This window comes from Haliotis rubra, unplaced genomic scaffold (genome assembly GCF_003918875.1).
Source record: "Haliotis rubra isolate DU_JTF1 unplaced genomic scaffold, ASM391887v1 Scf186, whole genome shotgun sequence".
Classification (NCBI taxonomy): Eukaryota; Metazoa; Mollusca; class Gastropoda; order Lepetellida; family Haliotidae; genus Haliotis; species Haliotis rubra.
Genome location: NW_025765847.1, coordinates 622,483 through 642,307, shown reverse-complemented (window position 1 = coordinate 642,307; position 19,825 = coordinate 622,483). Strand labels below are relative to the sequence as shown.

Sequence of the window (19,825 nt, the reverse complement as noted above, 5' to 3'; positions counted from 1 at the left end):
ATGTGAAATAGTCTTTCAAGATATTTTGTTAGCTTGGATATGTGTCTAATGAGTCGTGATAGTCTGGTTGGCTCAGCTCTAGCGAAGATAATTGCATCCATCCACAGTACAGAGAATGTACAACCCTTCGGTACATTTAGCAACCACCCCCACAGACAAGCTGACACCCCCACAGTACAGAGATCCCTTCCGGTACATTTAGCAACCACCCCCACAGACAAGCTGACACCCCCACAGTACAGGGAACCCTTCGGTACATTTAGCAACCACCACCCCACAGACAAGCTGACACCCCCACAGTACAGGGAACCCTTCGCACAACATTTGGGAAGCAACCACCCCCACAGACAAGCTGACACCCCCACAGTACAGGAACCCTTCGGTACATTTAGGAAGCCACCCCCACAGACAAGCTGACACCCCCACAGTACAGAGAACCCTTCGGTACATTTAGGAAGCACCCCCCACAGACAAGCTGACACCCCCACAGTACAGGAACCCCTTCGGTACATTTAGCAACCACCCCCCCACAGACAAGCTGACACCCCACAGTACAGGAACCCTTCGGGTACATTTAGGAAACCACCCCCACAGACAAGCTGACACCCCCAGTACAGGAACCCTACGGTACATTTAGCAACCCCCCACAGACAAGCTGACACCCCCACAGTACAGGGAACCCTTCGCACATTTAGCAACCACCCCCACAGACAAGCTGACACCCCCACAGTACAGGGAACCCTTCGGTACATTTAGCAACCACCCCCACAGACAAGCTGACACCCCCACAGTACAGAGTACAGGAACCCTTCGGTACATTTAGCAACCACCCCCACAGACAAGCTGACACCCCCACAGTACAGAGAACCCCTTCCGGTACATTTAGCAACCACCCCACAGACAAGCTGACACCCCCACAGTACAGGAACCCTTCCGGTACATTTAGGAACCACCCCCACAGACAAGCTGACACCCCACAGTACAGGGACCCCTTCCGTACATTTAGCAACCACCCCCACAGACAAGCTGAGATCCCCCACACAGGAACCCTTCGGTACATTTACGGGAACCCTTCGACAAGCTGACACATTTAGGGAACCACCCCCACAGACAAGCTGACACCCCCACAGTACAGGGAACCCTTCGGTACAGGAACCCTTCATTTTAGCAAGCACCCCCACAGACAAGCTGACACCCCCACAGTACAGGGAACCCTTCGGTACATTTAGCAACCACCCCCACAGACAAGCTGACACCCCCACAGTACAGGGAACCCTTCGGTACATTTAGCAACCACCCCCACAGACAAGCTGACACCCCCACAGTACAGGGAACCCTTCGGTACATTTAGCAACCACCCCATCAGACATCCATATTAGAATTTTGGATGTAACATCTCATACATTTTATAGAATAATTGTTCCTATTTGAATTATTGTATTCAATAAAACATTCCGTCTACGTCATTTTTTTAAGTAGTTTTCCTAGATAAGGACCTAGTATGTTGGACATGATGACCTGGAATGTACTTTACCTTCCACCTATTGCTTTGTCCAGAAAGTGGGTACCAATTTATCTGGAATGTTCCGACTCTAGAAGGTAATCAGCCATGGCTTAGGTTCATTACTTATCTGCATGGGTAGCAACAGTAACAGCACCGGCAACTGCCGACGTCGATCACTACACGATTGTTTTCTATTTCCGTGATGTTTGTCATGATTTCATATATCCTGTCCATCACAGTTCACCATCTGCAGACCGCAGATCCAGTTCACTTCAGGGATAAGTTTTGGCTGGTTTCAAGTCCAAGGAGGCTTCGAGTCTTGACAGCAGCATGACCCATGCATATATACTCTAGCTGTTGACATCTTGCATGCCGTGTGATTGACTTGAGCCACAGTGCAGATTCATCTGACTGTTCCCGGTATAAAAACTTGCCGCTAGACATGAAATTGCTTTTATGACATAAACTGGGTTTAATCAGCAGTGCGAAAAGGTGAGACGAGGTTTGGGGGATGTACAGCGTGCACGTCACATGCTCGAAACTTACTTGTTGATCCTTGTAGTTTTTATTGCTTGATCACATGTTGTGATTGATGTTTATGAACAGATTTGTCTCATTGTGTGTAAATTGTTGTCTTTTATGTTCTGGAACACTGAATCAAATAATTGTGAACTGGTGAATATAAGAATATATTGACAAGTGATGGATATTATATTTAATTGTCAGGTAGTTGATATAAGAATATTTTGTCATATGATAAGTGAGTCCAGACATTAAAACCTGTTGAGATCCAGGTTATAATGAATCTTCAGCAGACCATGCTTATGGTACCAAGCAATTAACGGGATCAGGTGACTTGGTTGACATGTGGCATCGTATCCCAATTGCGCAGATCGATGCTTAAGATGTCAATCACTGGATTATCTGGTCCGGGGTTGATTTTATACAAACTGTCATCATATAGCTGGAATAAAGCTGAGTGCATCAACAAACAAACCCAACATTAACCTAGCGTTCCCGCTTCTGCTGGTATGTATATTCCCAAAATATGGGTAAAGAGCTTCATTGATGATGTTCATGGGGCTGTCAGAGGAATACTTACCATTTGTGTGTTTTAATCAGATCATTCATCATCTGCATCACGCAGGCCTCCCTGTCTTCCTTTTGTTAGTATTTCATGAAGAGGGGGTGGGGTAGGTTAAAGTGTCGCCTGTCACACCGAAGACACGGGTTCGATTCACAACATGGATACAATGTGTGAAGCCCATTTCTGGTGTCCCTTGCTGTGATGTTGCTAGAATATTGCTAGAAGCAGCGTAAAACTAAACTCACTCACTCACTCACCCTTTCATGTCAGCTTTAGAAAGTCATGGCCAAAACAACCTTTGCTAGGGTATACCACGATACCCATTTCAAGTGATACATATTGTGATTAACTGACAAAACGGCATACTTTACATACTCTTAACTGAAAGAAAGAGACAGTTCCCAAATATCCAACCTTATTTTGAGATTGCTGTTATCAGAACCATGAGATTCATATTTCTTGGACTGTAGAAAATAAGATATTCATGACCAGTGTCACTCACTGTCAGACACTGTACCTCCAATATATCACGAAACATGTCACAATATAGACAGCTGTATCTCAATATATAGCAGTGTAATTTATGTGCCAATACACTACCAATTAACCACTACGGTTAGCATTTAGGTTAACTTAGTCTAAAGGCAACCGTGGTTGGATCATAATTGGGTGTGTCAGTCTTGGCGCTTTGGTTGTGATCCAAACTATGGCATTGTCTGCTGGGAGCTGACTTCTTTGACATGCCTGTTACGCAGTTTCACTATTCCGAGCCCAATGTTTCAGAATGATTAATATAATTGTCAAATGTAATCTCTGAACAGGAACTCCCACAATACTATTGCATACTTTAGCAACAGTTCACGTGAATAACCATGTCACATTTGTTGATAGTGTTTCCTTTGTATACATCAAACCCTGGATGACAATTTTCATCACAATTTGAAGGTTTACATTTCATGACATTATGTCAAATGAGTAATTGCTTTCCATGAAATATTATGTTATTATGATGTAGCTATTGTTCTGTTCAAATAGGTATGTGTACAACATGTTATCTTGTCATTTATTAAATGTTTTAGTTTGCACCGACATTATTATGCTATTGGTGAGTTGGTGTGTATCAATTCTCTCACACAAACAAACATACACATCCTCGCCATGTGCATGACATCACACACACACACACTCCATGATTTGGCCTTGAATGATGTAAATAAAACACCTGTTTTTGCAGATGTAATTATAGCAGTATTGTGTCAACAGAAAACTTAAACTTGAGGACCACTCTATGGTCTAGCTGATCAAGCATCTCTCAATAGTGCTGAGGAATGGTGGTTTATTCTTACCTGTGTCATTAAGAATGATGTTGAAAGATAGTTCTCCTTTTTACTAGGGGTGGGTATTGCAGAGAATTTTCATATTGCAATATATTGCGATGCGAAAGCACGTCTTGCAATATATTGCATGAAGTAATTTTTTTAACAAAAACTACTTATAATCGAGTTACTTCTTGATTTATAGAGCAAAAACACAACAAAATCACTAGGCTTGATTAAGCTTTAATAACAACTTTTAATCATGATAAAATAAAAATGTGAATAATATTTGGCACATTTCCGAGTGTTACGAAGTTTTCCGAATGCAAGTCAAAATACCGGTTTTCGATCAGCGTATCGCAATACGTATCGTTTTCATGTCTGAACCGGTAAACCGGTTATATTTGGCAGCCCTACTTTTTACTCTGCCACTTGGTATTAAGGAGTAGAATAACACTCCTTGGATGATGGTCAGTATTCTGTTTCTGAGTATGACACAAACCTACCAACACATGCATGTGAATATATTAGTGTAACAATCTTGATTGTAACATTAGTCCACCTTAACTTCAAGTTACCGGTTGATGATTTCAAGTTTGATGCAGTAGTAACTGGTGGACCTTTGCACAATAGGAAATTTTATGATATAACTATTTTGTTTAAGTTTTCTTTTGTGAAAGAATGTTGTATAAAAAACTGCTATTGTGACTTTGGATGTGGATGGATCATCATGTGACACGCTCACAATGGTGAGTTTCTTAATTACATTGTACAGAAGCAGGTGATAGAGCTAGCTTGAAGCAACATTTGGACTGGAAGCACCACGTTGTGTTAAGTGATTTTCCTTGAGACAAGCTCATTGGGCTCCTTAATTCCTCACAATTGAGGGTTCTCATGGGAATACCAGCAGCATGTTTCAGGAGGTAGGGTTGTGGATGTCTGTACTGCAGCCTTTCTGCCCATGGCTTTCTCTTGACACATAGGTGGAAGCTGGGCGCCTGGCTCGCAGTCCTGTCAGGTCGTCGCCCAACAAGCAGCCAGCCCAAAGGTTAACATATCACATGGATGGTGTACAAATACAGCAGACTTGCCATTTTTTATGCACATTTGTTTCTTGACCTTTGGTAGTAGCACTTAAAGCTGATGGAGGTGAAACAGAGGCCTGGTCTGTTGAGAGAAGCAGAGTAATGAGATACGAGTCGTATCAACCTCTTGGTCGTTATGTTCATGTAAGGCCCGCTTACAGTTCCTGTTGACTGGATGTGACTGGATTTGTAATCTGAACATAAAGTAAGGATCTTCAGGGGTGGAAATAACCCATTGCCCGACGTCTGAGTCCAGTGTTTTTTTCTGTCGGGCCAGAAAATTTGCATATCGTGCTGTACCAGTGTCCAGTTGCCTTCCAATGTTAATTATGCTGTTTATTTAAGAAATCAACAAGAAAATAGGCCGATATAATGGACAAATTATTAGGGCAAGTGATTTTACATGTGCCACTGTACCGGAGTACACTAGCAATTTTAAAGTTATTTCCATCCTGATCTTTAGCATCAGCCAAAGTATTAATTCTATCAATGCATGGGGTTGATAAAATTTGCCAATGAAGAAACTTTTGTCCATGTTCATATGTCTACTGTCACAATCATTCTGATGTGATTTGATGTTCATACTGTCAGCCACAGGTTTGTTCAGAGACAGTAGCTGCACTATAGTTTTCTCAAACATCGTCTTCACCCTTCTTTGTAATTTGAGTTTATGAACCAAATGAAATGTAACTACTTTTAGAGATAGGCTTGTGTCTCACACATGATTGTCTTCAACTAGATGGAACACTCTTGACTGTCTGAGCTCTTTGTTGTGGAGCCGCAGTAACACACAATAAACATCTCAGGCTCCTTTGCTTTTTCTGAAGACATGTTCACTTAAGATCACTTTTCAGTTTTCACATTGAAGAGTTTCAGATGATTGCATTCTTGGTGAGGACAACAATTGTCTGGCGACAAACTGGCCACCATGCTCCGCCAAGACCAATTTATAAGAGAAACTGCGAGGGCTATAGGTCTGCTGCCGTAATGTAGGGAGATGGATCCGAGCAAAGTGTTCTTTTCATATTGATTACGTGACCAACAAAATGAGCATTGTTTATTGGAGCAATTTTGTGAGGACAGGTCCGGTTTGTCCATGAACCAGTATTTAAGTGGTAATGTACGAAATGGGTGATAAATGGTATTGTCTAATGTGGGAAATTGATGCAATTGTTGCGAGACAATTGCACCCTGGTCTGCATGGAAGCTGTAGGAGTGTTTGGCTGTTGTTGTTTTATGGTGATTAATACGAGATAATGTTCCATCTTCATTTCCTTGCATTGCTTGTGACAGAGCCATTGGGCTGGTGCATGCTGGGAGTATGGCTGGAAGAAGCACCTTTACATTCTCTCGGAGCTCAGCTAGAAAGTGAAAACATTTCTTTGAGCACTTCTTTCCTGATTTGTTCAATTACTGATCTTTAATATTTCCTCTTAGGAAAGGCATGTTTTTTTCTGTAAAATTGTGAAGTGTTTCTTCAAAACCGTGACCTATTTAAATAAATATTTATATAGTTACTCATGTTGGGTTTTTTGTATGAGAAACTTCCTTGGCAGTTCAACTTTTACATTAAAAGTCTTGAATGTAAAGCTTATTCAGGGTTGTTTACCACATCTCATATTGTTGGTTGAGTGTTTTGTGTGTATGTTTGCATGGAATTAAAAAAATATAAAGGCTCTTAGCAACTTATATTACAGCATAACATTTCAAGGAAGAAATTAATTAACTTCTTGCCTGATAAGATTTGTACAATCTTCCGTCCAGCTTTTATCACAAGTTAAGTACTGAAACAGCCTGATGCTAAGTGACATGCGTGACCTTTATGAAGCCAAGATTCTCGAACATTCACTCAGTAAGTAATAGATACGGCCATGTTGGACAGTTGTGTGGAAAATATTAGCAGGAGATAATCTGGTCCATTCTACTTGTGGCTGTCACTGTGTCTGTTTATTAAGCATATTTATCCAATGCTTGTGTGATACACAAACAGGTGTTTTCAGTCAAGTCTGTTCTCTGACACTTGGGAAAGGTTAAATGAAGTCACATAATCGTTTTTGTCTATTATTTCTGTACTTGTAGAAAAAACAGATACCTCCGCACTGCTTTGTTGATTTAGCAGTAAAAGTAGTGCTTGCCTCATCAGGGGCAGTGGGGTAGCCTAGTGGTTAAAGCGTTCGCTCATCACGATGAAGACCCGGGTTCGATTCCCCACGTTGGTGCAAGGTGTAAAGCCCATTCCTGGTGTCCCCTGCCGTGATATTGCTGGAATATATTTAAAAGCAGCGTCAAACTAAACTCATGGTTTATGGCTTGCCTCATCATGCTGTGAAACATTTATTTCAGCAAAACATTTCTGTGTTACTGGGCTGATAAAGCAGTAAAACCAGTTCTATAGATGTTGTATAGAGTTCTATGTTTACTGGCTGATTTAATTGTAAAAAAGTTCTATAAATTTGGCATACTGTTCTATAATGTTTAGCTGATTTAGCAATAAAACAGTTCGATATTGACCGGCTGATTTGGCAGTAATACAAGTTCTGTTTTGCTGGGGTCATTTAGCATTACTAATAAATGTATGTATTTTTGCTGATTAAGCCTAAATACCAGTTATATGTTGCTTTACTGATTTATCAGTAGTGAGGGAGTTTAGTTTTTCGACACTTTTAGAAATATTCGTACAATATGACAGCGGAAACACTAGAAATAGGCGTCACACATTCTACCCATGTGGGGAATCGAACCCAGATCTTCGGCGTGACGAGCAAACTCTTTAACCACTGGACTACCCCACCACCCTGATTTATCAGTAATGTCAGCATGTGTGCACTGATCTGCATTTATGCAAGAAAATTGGTATCCCAGTCTGTGCATAGATGTGTCCCCCTAGGCATGCCACAAATTTATGCAGTCGTGGGTTTGAATCCAGTTTTCTTTCCAGGTTTGTCAGCTGCATACCCCTGCTCGTGTGTTTCACATCTGAGGTCTTTATCACTTAGGGCTTGAAGCAGATGTACATGAAGCAGATGTGCTGTGATGTAACTGGATTACTTTCCAAAGTGGCATTATTCTCACCTCACCTCACCTCACCTCACCTCACCTCACCTCACCTCACCTCACCTCACCTCACCTAAGACATGTAGTCTGGGGTATTTCTTCCTCTGATTTCCAGTTGCTGTATACAGCAATGGCATGTTGTGATTGCTACAATTCATGGCCTGTTTCTCTCTCCTATTCTTGTGAATACTATTTGTACTGATTCTTGACATGTTGCTGCTTTATGGGGTATTACCCAACACAACATTGGAATGGTGTGCCAGCATATATGTACTGATTATTCATAGCCTATTTCAAATGCACACTCTCACTATATACTCATGGAGTGCCCACATGGGTACAATGTGTGAAGCCCATTTCTGGTGTCCCCCGCCCTGATATTGCTGGAATATTGCTCACTCACTCACTCTCTCACTACTCATGCAGTGTTACTATGTTCTGATAATTCTTCTCTTAAGGAAGATTTAATTCTGTACATCAATTTAAGAGGAGATTGTTAGCAAAGAACTTCATGTATGGATAAGAAAATGTTACAATATGAAAATATTGGGTTTTTTTATTGGGATTTTGAAGAATTATTATGACAAAAGACATGAGTTTGTGCTCAGCGGGTGGAGGCAGGGTTGCAATAAATTTCTTGTGATCATTATGAATCATCGCACACTTCTGATCATGACACTCGGATCTTTTATGTCAGATATGAGAAAACTTTTGTGGAACATCCATTACAGGATGTGGACTCAGTTCTGTGGACAAGTGTGTGGCCATCATTGCAATTCATCACTGCTCGCTCTCGTGAAGAGCAGAAAACAAATCTGTACTCCAGCACTTTTCTAGGAACGATCCATTTAATTACCGGACTCTGTATCAACAATGTAATACTGCACAGATGGACAAGCGTTGGTGCCGGCTGCATCCCGACCAACATTTGGAGGGGGGAGCGAGGAGACATAATTATAATCAATACACGACAAGTGTAACCATTTGATTGTGTCGGAATGGGGCCAAGACCATTCACATTAGCCTTGCTGCAGATACAAGAGCCATTTGGCTTGGGGTATGAACTTTTATTTCATCAAAATGGTCAATGGATATGGGAACATTGATGATCCGTGGAGATTGGAGTTCCTATGTTCCGCGAATATTAGTGTATTTACATGACTTGTCATCCGTTGATGTTCTCGTCTGGTAGCCAATACCCAGTTGATCAGAATTCTGGAATTGTTGGCAAGAGGCGCCTAATATATTCGACTGATGTGACCTGTGAACCAGCAGCTTGAAGATGCACGAGATAGGGAACAAAGACACCATTCTGCTGCCGCATTACATTCTTTGTCTTCGGTCTGGGTAATCGTTTTGGGAAAAATCACCCATGATTCATCACTCTGACTTTAACCTTTCCCCATAAAATAGCTACAGCCCCCAAAGACTGTCTTCATCCCAAGTCGTGGGGGAAGGCATTGTGAACTGGCCAAGTCAAGGGGGATTTTGTTGTTTTTAGTAATCAATAGATGGCCCATATGTGCAAGAGAAATTGTATTATTCTTTGAAGTGACTGGTTTCGTGTTTGATGTTTGAGATAGTGCTTTGAGCACAAAGGCTGAGCCATTATCCCGACTGGATGCAACAATACTAGTTTTCGAAAACATTTTTGTTGATAAAACCTTAGTGCCAACATGTGCCAATGAATGGAACATTCAAGTAACTGATTTTAGATCCAGGACTTTTTAGCATTTTACTGTATCACATTTATTGATGTACTCCTGGTGAATATTTCATAGTATATTTAAAACAAATTGTTTTCTCTTTTCTTGAGACTGTTCTGTTATCCAGAAAATAAGTCAAATTTTTAGTTCTCTTTAATCTGTCTATTATGTTCTGGGAAATGATGACCTAGTTTGATCTGTGTCTAAAAATTCGAAAGTTGCTCTTCTGTAACCAGATTCTATGGCCATAGGATGGTAGTTAGTGATGTTGCTTCTCATGGATTGTCCTCCACCATGACAGTACAGGAATATGGAGATATTGTCAGAAAACCAAAATAACTCCTTCCCTCACCATTGTAGGCCCACTTCATCTTACAACCCTTTTTAGATGATGAGACTCTGCGGACACAGCATAGCATGCTTCTAGTAATGCAACAAAACCAAACAATACTTGCCAAATAATGATGCCCATGGCGATGAGTGGATGACAGTTGTAGAATTCTAACCCTGACCTTCTTTTCTTGTCACGTACTTCATTCCCACAAAAAAAGAAATGCCATTGTTACATTTTAATGATAGAGGAAGTCACTTTAGAGTGAGATTTTAATTTAAATGACACACCCAAACAAGTGTTGAAGAGGCTCTTGGGAACTTTCCCAGTCTCATCTGATTGGATAGATTTAAAAATATTTTTGTTCACAATAACCAACACAGCCAGTGTCTGATGTATTTGTGATGCCCTGGGTAGGATCTGCTGCCATTACAAAATAAGTGTTGCGATAAAATGATGTGGTTGCATTATGACCTTTTAATACGTCGCCATGTCTCATGGGATTTGGGAAAATTGTTTTAGGATTAAGTAATCACAGTGCTTCACAATGTATTTAAACCTTTAACAAATAGCCTGTCATTACAATGTTCAGCATCAATGTCGCCAACTAGTCTGTATAGTGCTAGTTCTTAGCAAGGTCAGTTTGTTATGGATTTTATGCTAAACTTGGTGATGACTCTCAATTATGCTGCTCAGTTTTTGAGGGAAGAGGTGAATCTTACAGGCCAGAAAATGTAGTCTCACATTATGAAAATCCTAATGATAATTTAACCGTTTGAGTGGCATTTTAGGATGTATTGAGTAAATGACAACTCCTTCAGTAGCGATCCTTAAACTTGAAAGAAGAGAAACTTTTGCTCGACAAGAGTTAAAGGTTATATACCACAAATGTTGCGTAATACCAGAGTTGTCATCCATGAAGTATCTTACATTATTTGTTAATGGTAATTGTATTTCTGACAAGGTGATACAGAGTCGTATCACTACATCACCACACCTGTCCCATGTTAACCTTGGGCATGGCAGAAACCTTACTGTCAGTTTGAATCACGGATCATTTCAGTTGTTTCTAGGTTTTGCCAGCTTTTCTTCCTGCTTTTGGAGGGGCAGTGGGGTAGCCTAGTGGTTAAGGCGTTTGCTCGTCACGCCAAAGACCTGGGTTCGAATCCCCACATGGGTACATTGTGTGAAGCCCATTTCTGGTGTCCCCGCCGTGATATTGCTGGAATATTGCTAACAGCGGTATAAAACCATACTCACTCACTCGCTCCTGCTTTTGGGTTTCGCAAAGGAATAACTGTATAAGAATGCATAACTTTCCACCCACATTAAACTGACACGTCATGATATAACTGGAATACTGTTCAAAGGAGGGATAAATCAGTCATGTGAGAATACGTCTTTACATCGATGGTATCCAGACACTGTCATTAACCTGCCTGTGTCCTTCAAACCCTCCACTCCGCCTACACACAGCCTACACACAGCCTATCTTTAACATATCTGCCGTCTTATGTGTATGCATTTTGTTGATACTTGTGCTCTCTTTTGATCATGTTTTTCTTATTATTGCAGAAACAGTCGCCGAAATTCCACATGGTGAGTACAGACTTGTAGTTCCGTCCTGATATGCTATCAATATGTTATATAGCATTGATTCAGTGGTATAAACAGGTGTAATTGCACTGGATTGCGTTGATCCAACCATTGATGAAGTGCTGCCTCAGCGTCATTACAGGACAAATGACCTATTTATTCCACTTAATCCACATTAATGTCATTATCCCGATGAACCTGACCAGGTTGATCTGGTGCATATTGGGAAATGTTGCCTTTCCATTAGTGAAGAATGATAGATTTGTTAATGAGACTCATTTCATAAATACGTTTTTCTGTGTACCATTGTCTCAACTCATGTGTCTTTCTTTGGCTAGATTCCATGCGAAAGTATCGGAAGTATATCATTTCAGCTGTTAATATTGTCTTCAAGTTCATTGTAAGAACTTGATGTATTAGCATGGCGACCCAGTGAAGATCCCCAGTCCATGGTATTCAGCAACACATGCTTGTCCTGATGGTCGGGCCCGCTGGCTTGGTTGATGCATGTCATCGTAGTTAGGTAGATGGATGCTCATGATGTCAATCACTGGATTGTCTGGTCCAGACTCGATTGTTAGTAGTCTGCTGTAATATAGCTGGAGACCCATGAAGGTCGGGGTTAGAATATTGATCTTCAGTAACCCATGCTTGGTCGTAAGAGGCGACTAACGGGATCGTGTGCACAGGCTCGCTGGATTGGTTGACATATGTCATTGGTTCCCAATTGCGCAGATCGATGCTCATGCTGTTGATCACTGGATTGTCTGGTCCAGACTTGATTATTTACAGACCGCCGCCATATAGCTGGAATATTGCTGCATGCAGCGTAAAACTAAACTCACTCACTCACTCACTCACTCATATAGCTGGAATATTGCTGAGTGCAGCGTAAACTAAACTCACTGACTCACTCATATAGCTGGAAGATTGCTGAGTGCAGCGTAAACTAAACTCACTGACTCACTCATATAGCTGGAATATTGCTGAGTGCAGCGTAAACTAAACTCACTGACTCACTCATATAGCTGGAAGATTGCTGAGTGCAGCGTAAACTAAACTCACTGACTCACTCATATAGCTGGAATATTGCTGAGTGCAGCGTAAACTAAACTCACTGACTCACTCATATAGCTGGAAGATTGCTGAGTGCGGTGTTCAACAAACAGACGAACAATAAGTTAACATGATGAGTTTCAAGTTGCCAGATGTATTTCCCACATGGGCGCAATGTGCATAGACCATGTCTGGTATTCCCCCACACCTTGATATTGCTGAAATATTGCTAAAAGTGAGGTAAGGAATGCTTCCAAAGCCTTATCACTGCCACAAGTCACAAGTTATCACTTAAAGGTCACGTGAAACATAAAACACAACTTTGCAGATTCTGATACCTTTCGGTATGGACTTATCGAAACAAATCATCAAAAATGCAAATTCAACTTATAAAGTTGAAAAATAACGCGATGAAAGAAAAACGCGCGAAATCGTAGTTCAAACGATTCACTAATTTTCCCCCAGCGTTTGGGGGAAAAAAGTGGTTTCAACAGCTGGGCTGCACTCATAGCATGTGCGCAGTGAAATAGGTTCGCGCAGCTTGGAAGCGGGTTGTCTGGTGAATACTTGGTGAAGGCTTTGGTGTGAGCTATTTTTCTAATGTTTGTTGATACTTTACAGGCGCGAGCTTTTTATACGTTATGACAGTAGATTACCGATTTACTGTTTATATAATTTCATTTGTCTATTTCACCACACGTTCTTCTTACCGATTCACTTTCTCAGTTCGATACTTAAAAGCAATGTCATTATTTAGCGTTGACAGAATTTCTAACTGTGATAAAGATATGTCGTTGTCACAGACAAAACTCAATGTCTGTTTTATTGACACCTATGTGTCTCCCTGCCTGTCTGCTAATGACAATATTCAATACACAACTTCGATCACTGACCACATGCAATTTGAACTTAACACCTATCAGGCTATACACCATAAACAAAAGGCATTGATTTATGGCCCGAGTTCGGTCTCTGTCACATTATGTAATTACACAGACAGGCAGGTGTGATACTTGTACACATGACATGTTATGATGTCTGTTAATTACAAAATGTTATACTCAAAAAATGAGCATGTATTTACAAAACCCAACATCTCTATATATACACACACAAAATGAGCCATCAGGGCATCTGTAAATGAACCAGCCGTTAAACTTGAGTGCACACCAACCCGCTCTGACTGAGTTCGGTATCCCGGCTGCTTCGTTTCTTGGGAAGTAAACCCAAGTACAAAATACTGCACTTTTGACTTGCGATTGTACGCTTATAGTTTTGTTTATATGTTTTTTCATAATCAGCAATGTATATTATATGTCATGAATAAGTGATAATTGTGTTTTAATTATGTTTGATTTTTGGGTTGCATGTGACCTTTAAACAAGGACATGCAACATTTCTGTTTGTTTTCCATGTTCTTAAAATCCAGCCATTATTGCTGAATATCCAAACATATTTTCGTCTACCAGACATGTCATAACTAGAATATAATGTCAGGATCTACTGAAATTGTGTGATGTGCACTCATCTGGAGATTTTTGGCAACCTTCACTTCCTGCTCCAGTTTGTGTGACACATGCTGCTCTTGACCTTGTATTGGTGTCCGTAGTATATCTGGCTTCTTGAACAATCCTAATTGGGCTCTGAGACAGGTGGCAGACTGTGCAGTAATGTTTGATTTTGTCATCAGGTCTTGACTCAGTCACACTTAATTTGTATCTAACACTCCAGCCTGGAGCAGATGGGAAAGTCGGCCATTTTGAAATTACAGGGATGGAAAACCATTTGGGTTCATCTCCGGAGGGAGGAAAAGATAATTGGACCTTCTCCCTACTAGAATTATATTCGATCATCCAGTAGGAGGAGACACTCGTGCTTACATTGTCTAGACAAGACATGTTTTCTTTATGACTAATTTACAAGACTTGCTCATTTCAAACGCCTAAAGCATAAATGAGCTCAGCTTCGAAATAGGTTGAGAAAGTATTTTTACAGAACTTACTTGTGGATTGAGAAAATCCATCTTGAAGTTTTATCCAATTTTAGACTGAACAAATCCAGTGAATAATTGAAGTGTTATCTTGAAGTGTTATGTTCAACAGAATTATGTTTACTGTGATAGTATTCCTGGTCAAAGACATGAAGGCCAGTTGCAGGCAAATGTGACCTGATTTTACAGAGGCAAGGAAGTAGTAGCAATTGATGAAAACAGATATGAAGACTGTTGGTGTTTTTTGTCTGGGATTCATATTAATGCTTTTGCATGATATGCTATTGAAAAGGTTTAGGAAATGTAATGAATGGTATGATCAAGGAAGTTAGAAATGAATGAACAAGGAAAGTAAATGATTGCCACTGCTTCCATATTATCTGAAATTGCATCTATAGAATTTTGTTTTTGACCTGGACACAATCTTTTCGAAAATTATATTCATGTTTTGTAAGAATGAACTTGCAGTCTTGATGAACAAAATTTTATCAATTGTAACAATTACAGAACTGGCTTATTTTTTTAGGAAAATTGTATGAATGTTTGTAAGAATATGATGACGCAGCCTCATGTACTCGCGGATACCACTGTCAGTACAACAGCTTCTACTTGCTCATGGAAGATAGTTTCTGTTGTATCATGTTCATCGTGGACTGCTGTGATTGATGTTGGAAATCTACTTACTTTATACTTTCAATCATTGATTCCAAAGGTGGACCGGAATTGGCTGGAAATGTTTCACATCACGTTACAATTACCTTTTTCACGCCAGCTTTTGAAGTTGCTCAGTCCCATTTCATACAGTCAGGTATTTTTTTGTAATTAACAACAAATTCTCATTATAGTTGCAGGAGTGTTAGATTATTCCCCAGAAGTTTTTGTGGGAACACAGTGTCTTGGAAGCAGGAACTATGGTATTGCTTCTCGTGCCTAGACGGTTCATCTGGGAAGACCTTCTAAAACATAAACATTTCCATGCATACACAATGCTATGTTGAAAGTGGTCAAATGTAACATATGTTATGTTTGGGATTGCACCTTCTCAGTAAAGATGGATCAGGGTTCGAAATACCCCATATATTAGTGTGCCATGGCACGGTATATATTGAAATGGCATGGCTAAAAAATGTTCTCGGTGCCCTTTTGACACGCCTGATTTTTCAGTGACATAACTCACATTTAGTCATTTAATCCCCAAAGCAATTATTTTTTTCCAAATTAAATAATACCATACATATTTGAATGCTCATAAACCCATTTTTTATATTTAACAATAAATTTCAAATGGTCGTCATCATTGTCATTTATTCTAAAAACATGTAGGCATACTCAATTTCTGAAAGGCACACCTAAAATATTTGTCTGGTGCCCTAAGGCACACTTAGAAAAAAAAGTATTTCTATCCCTGTGGATACACACAGTATATGATCTACACTATCAGTTGTCCGACTTCCATTTTTGTGGACACTGTGGTGGCTGAGTGGGTTTAAAGGAGAATCCGAACAAAACAAAACTTTTGATATATTGTAAAGGATATTCTAAAAGTCACCTTCCGTGATTAAAATTGAACACAAAGTTTGTAAAATAGCCATAAAAACACAAAAAACGTACTCGTAATTTCCGCCTTTTACGGAAACACCCGACAGTTAATGAGCAGAGGGGGTATCACGTGACATGACGTCATATGTGCCTGTTGCTGATGGCTGCCTCTTTGATTTTACCTCACAACTTAACTGTGTTCATGGATTCTGAAGCAGTAAAAGGTGTTCCTGATGTCATTCCTGAAATGGATGTTAGACCGTATCAATACGATCCGATTTTACATCTTGCAAGACAATCTTCCAGTCAAGATGAAGAAGAAGAATCAAGCGAAAACGGAGGCACCGCTTGAGTTCAAAATAAATTTTAAAATATACCATATCATTTAACAAGAATACTATTTGACAGCAAAATGTGATACAGTTCCAACCAGCAAACCCACCCCTATAAGTATATGACCAGTCCCTAAGAATTATATTTTTTGCAATGTGATTACAGTTCCTTTTGTGTCAAATAGGTGACTGAAGGGTGTCTGGGATTTAATAACACAATAATTATGCTTCAGACGAGGGAAAATAGAAATTATCTGCTACAAAAATTACACTGGAGTTATTTTGTTGAAAAAATATTAGGATCCTAGTTCTCATTAATAACGTAGCAAGTCTCCACACAAAATCCCAGCCTGGTTGAGCAGAGAAATTATTCGCGACGCAGATAAGTTATTCCCCGAAAACTGGTGAATTATAAAATACTTGTCAGGACAATGTATGTTTCCCCAGTGTTTGGTTATGGAAATAGTTATGTTCTCAGCCAATGTGAACACAGAACAACTTTCACAGCACACACTACTGACAAATAGCGAGGCTGATGCCGACGTGCGTAATTGGACAAAATGGAAAACAATGAAAGCAACAAGTACTTCATGATTTGCCGTTGTATTCGGCAATGTTTCGGGTAGTCTGCAGCATTTATGGCTCCAAACCGAAAAGAACGTCATAGCAAAACATTTACAAGCTTATGTGAAATCTCTTACTGATTTTGATAATATATGTCTCATGGGTACCAGTGGAACTGCCCCAGCTACAAAATGCCCCAGCAAATTTGGTCATTCATTCTAATTTGGTCAAATTTAGTTAAAATGATTAAATATATGCTGTAAATGCATAGCTTTTGTCAACTTTGATATTATGTTCTTCATATAAAAGTTATTAAGAAGTAATATTTCTGATAAATGTTCCATCAGTAAACTCATAAGTATGTATATACTTTTATATGAAGAACATAATATCAAAGTTGACAAAACTTTGCATTTATGGCCAATATTTAATCAGTTTAAATAAATTGGGGCATTTTAACTACCCCCTGGGGCAATTTGACTGAAACTCAGGGGCAATTTGCAGCAGGGGCAATTCGACTGGCAATTGTACTTGATATAATTTATGTTAAAAATACCACTGACAGTAAGTTGTTACAGGGAATGATGGAGTGTTAATGAATCTCGTGGGTAATTCTTCCTTCTTCAGCCTAGCTTTGGGATTTGTATGCCCCATGTGTGCTTGTCTCTTTCATATGCGTCCGACTCGGAATGATCGGAGCATTTCTCCTGCCTAAGTCTGTCTCTTTACTTGGAAAACGGAAGAAATGGTGGCTTTCCATTGTTCGATGATTCCATGCATCCCCAGGCAACAGAATACACCATCGTACCATTTACAAAAACAACAGAAACAACATGATTAGTACTACTGTAGCACTTGGTCTTTGGCAATATGGCGGACTCCAGGCACATTTGACGTCACGAGCGGAAAGGTCACGTGGGTTCCAGCGAAATATGCATACTGGCCGAAGCTGAGATATACAGAAACTGTTTTCGTGATTAAACCATAATTATACATAATTATTAATTGAAAATTTGGGAATATGTTTCTGATGACTTTATCTTTCACCCAGCAAATTATTGCAATTCACTCGTATTCTCCTTTAATTGCTGACTTGTGTGCTGGCGATTAGGTGCCTTACTCTGAGAGTGTGGGTTTGAATCCCAGCCAAAAGCACTAGAATCTGCACTTTACTGAGAAAGTGTTATCCCAAATATAATATATGTTAAATAGTCATTTCTGACTTAGTGATTTAGTTCAAAAGACTCTTTGAACATTATTTCAATTCTATCACATTCATGATGTAGGTTTCACTTGTTTACTACTTTGTGAAACCGTTGGTATGGTGTGAACAAGCCGAGAAGCTTAATCAGGGCAAATCTAGAATTTGAACACAGGATCTTAAGATCCTGACATATGAAAGGGACATAACTCTATTCAACTGGGCCACCTGAACCTATCTCAAAATTCTGTAATAAAGGTAGTCTGGTTCCAGTGGAGTAGGGGCGATGGGGTAGCCTAGTGATTAAGCGTTTGCTCGTCATGCCGACGGCCAGGGTTCAATTCCCCATATGGGTACAATGTGTGAAGCCCATTTCTGTTGTCCCCTGCCATGATATTTCTGGAATATTGCTAAAAGTGGCGTAAAACGAAATTCACTCACTCAAGTGGAGTAGAGATATTCACGTTTGTTTCTTGATCTCATGTGATGTTTAAAAACCTATAGACTTTTACTCTGTTAATATACGCTGTTTGATTTCTTTAAAATGTTAAATAAGCTAGGAAAAAAGTAAAATGATGTGGAGGAACAGGGGATTTGTCATGATTCATTTGTCTGATGTTTTTCAGAGAAACTTTTTCAACAGTTTTTAATTATAATGTTTCTACTAATTTAGTTTATTATTTTTCAACATTTGACTTCTGGTTTCTGGTTCAGTGGATTAAGAACAATGCTGTATTTACTTTCATTTTTTCATATTTTAAGTTTTGGGAGTTTTCAAAAAAGGTCTTGATACAATTTTCTTGGCAAGATCAGGTTTTAGCTGAGGAATGATCATGTAACCCCGCCATCTGATACAAGCCTGTTGAGTAGGAGGGCATGCTGTCCAGGTAAACATTTCACTTAGCCGTGAGAAGCCTTCAATGGTTATATTGCAAAATATATGGGAGAATGTTGCAACACATAACTATTAGTCAGACGCTAACATAAATGATGTCATCAAGATACAATTTCTTCAAGGATATTTTGATAATGTTCCTGTAACCTTTAGCTCTTTCATTTATTTTTTTCTGCTTATAAGCCATATGGATATGTTTGTAATTGAATGGTCTTAAATTGGTTTGTCATATTGAACAAAGGATGAAAACTTTCCCAAAACAGTTCATAACATTTGCCTGTTAACTACGCACATTTGGTTCAAGGGTATTTTGAGAATGTTTATGGGAAACATCTCTGGCTAATCAGCAATTCTTATTTCTTATAGTTTTATCACCATGTCTAACAGATTTACATAATAAGTGTTTAAAATAATTAGAAAAGCTGACAAATGATGGCATGAGTATTGTGTAATCTGACTCCAGATCACCATCACTGCTCCAGTAGTTTCTGTCAACAGATGTTTTAGCACTCATGTTTTAACACCTGCCATGTTGGTGTGACATAATGTTTACCTGAAACTGCCTATTA

General features: G+C 39.6%; 1 protein-coding gene across 1 annotated transcript in view; it reads left to right on the top strand.

Moving 5' to 3' along the window:
• LOC124273921 (low-density lipoprotein receptor-related protein 1-like) overlaps positions 1 to 19,825 on the top strand; it is a 188,903-nt gene that overhangs the window by 51,585 nt on the left and 117,493 nt on the right. Inside the window, 1 exon segment of the mRNA XM_046709263.1 lies at positions 11,659 to 11,682. Within this exon segment, the coding sequence (XP_046565219.1) occupies positions 11,659 to 11,682 (24 nt within the window).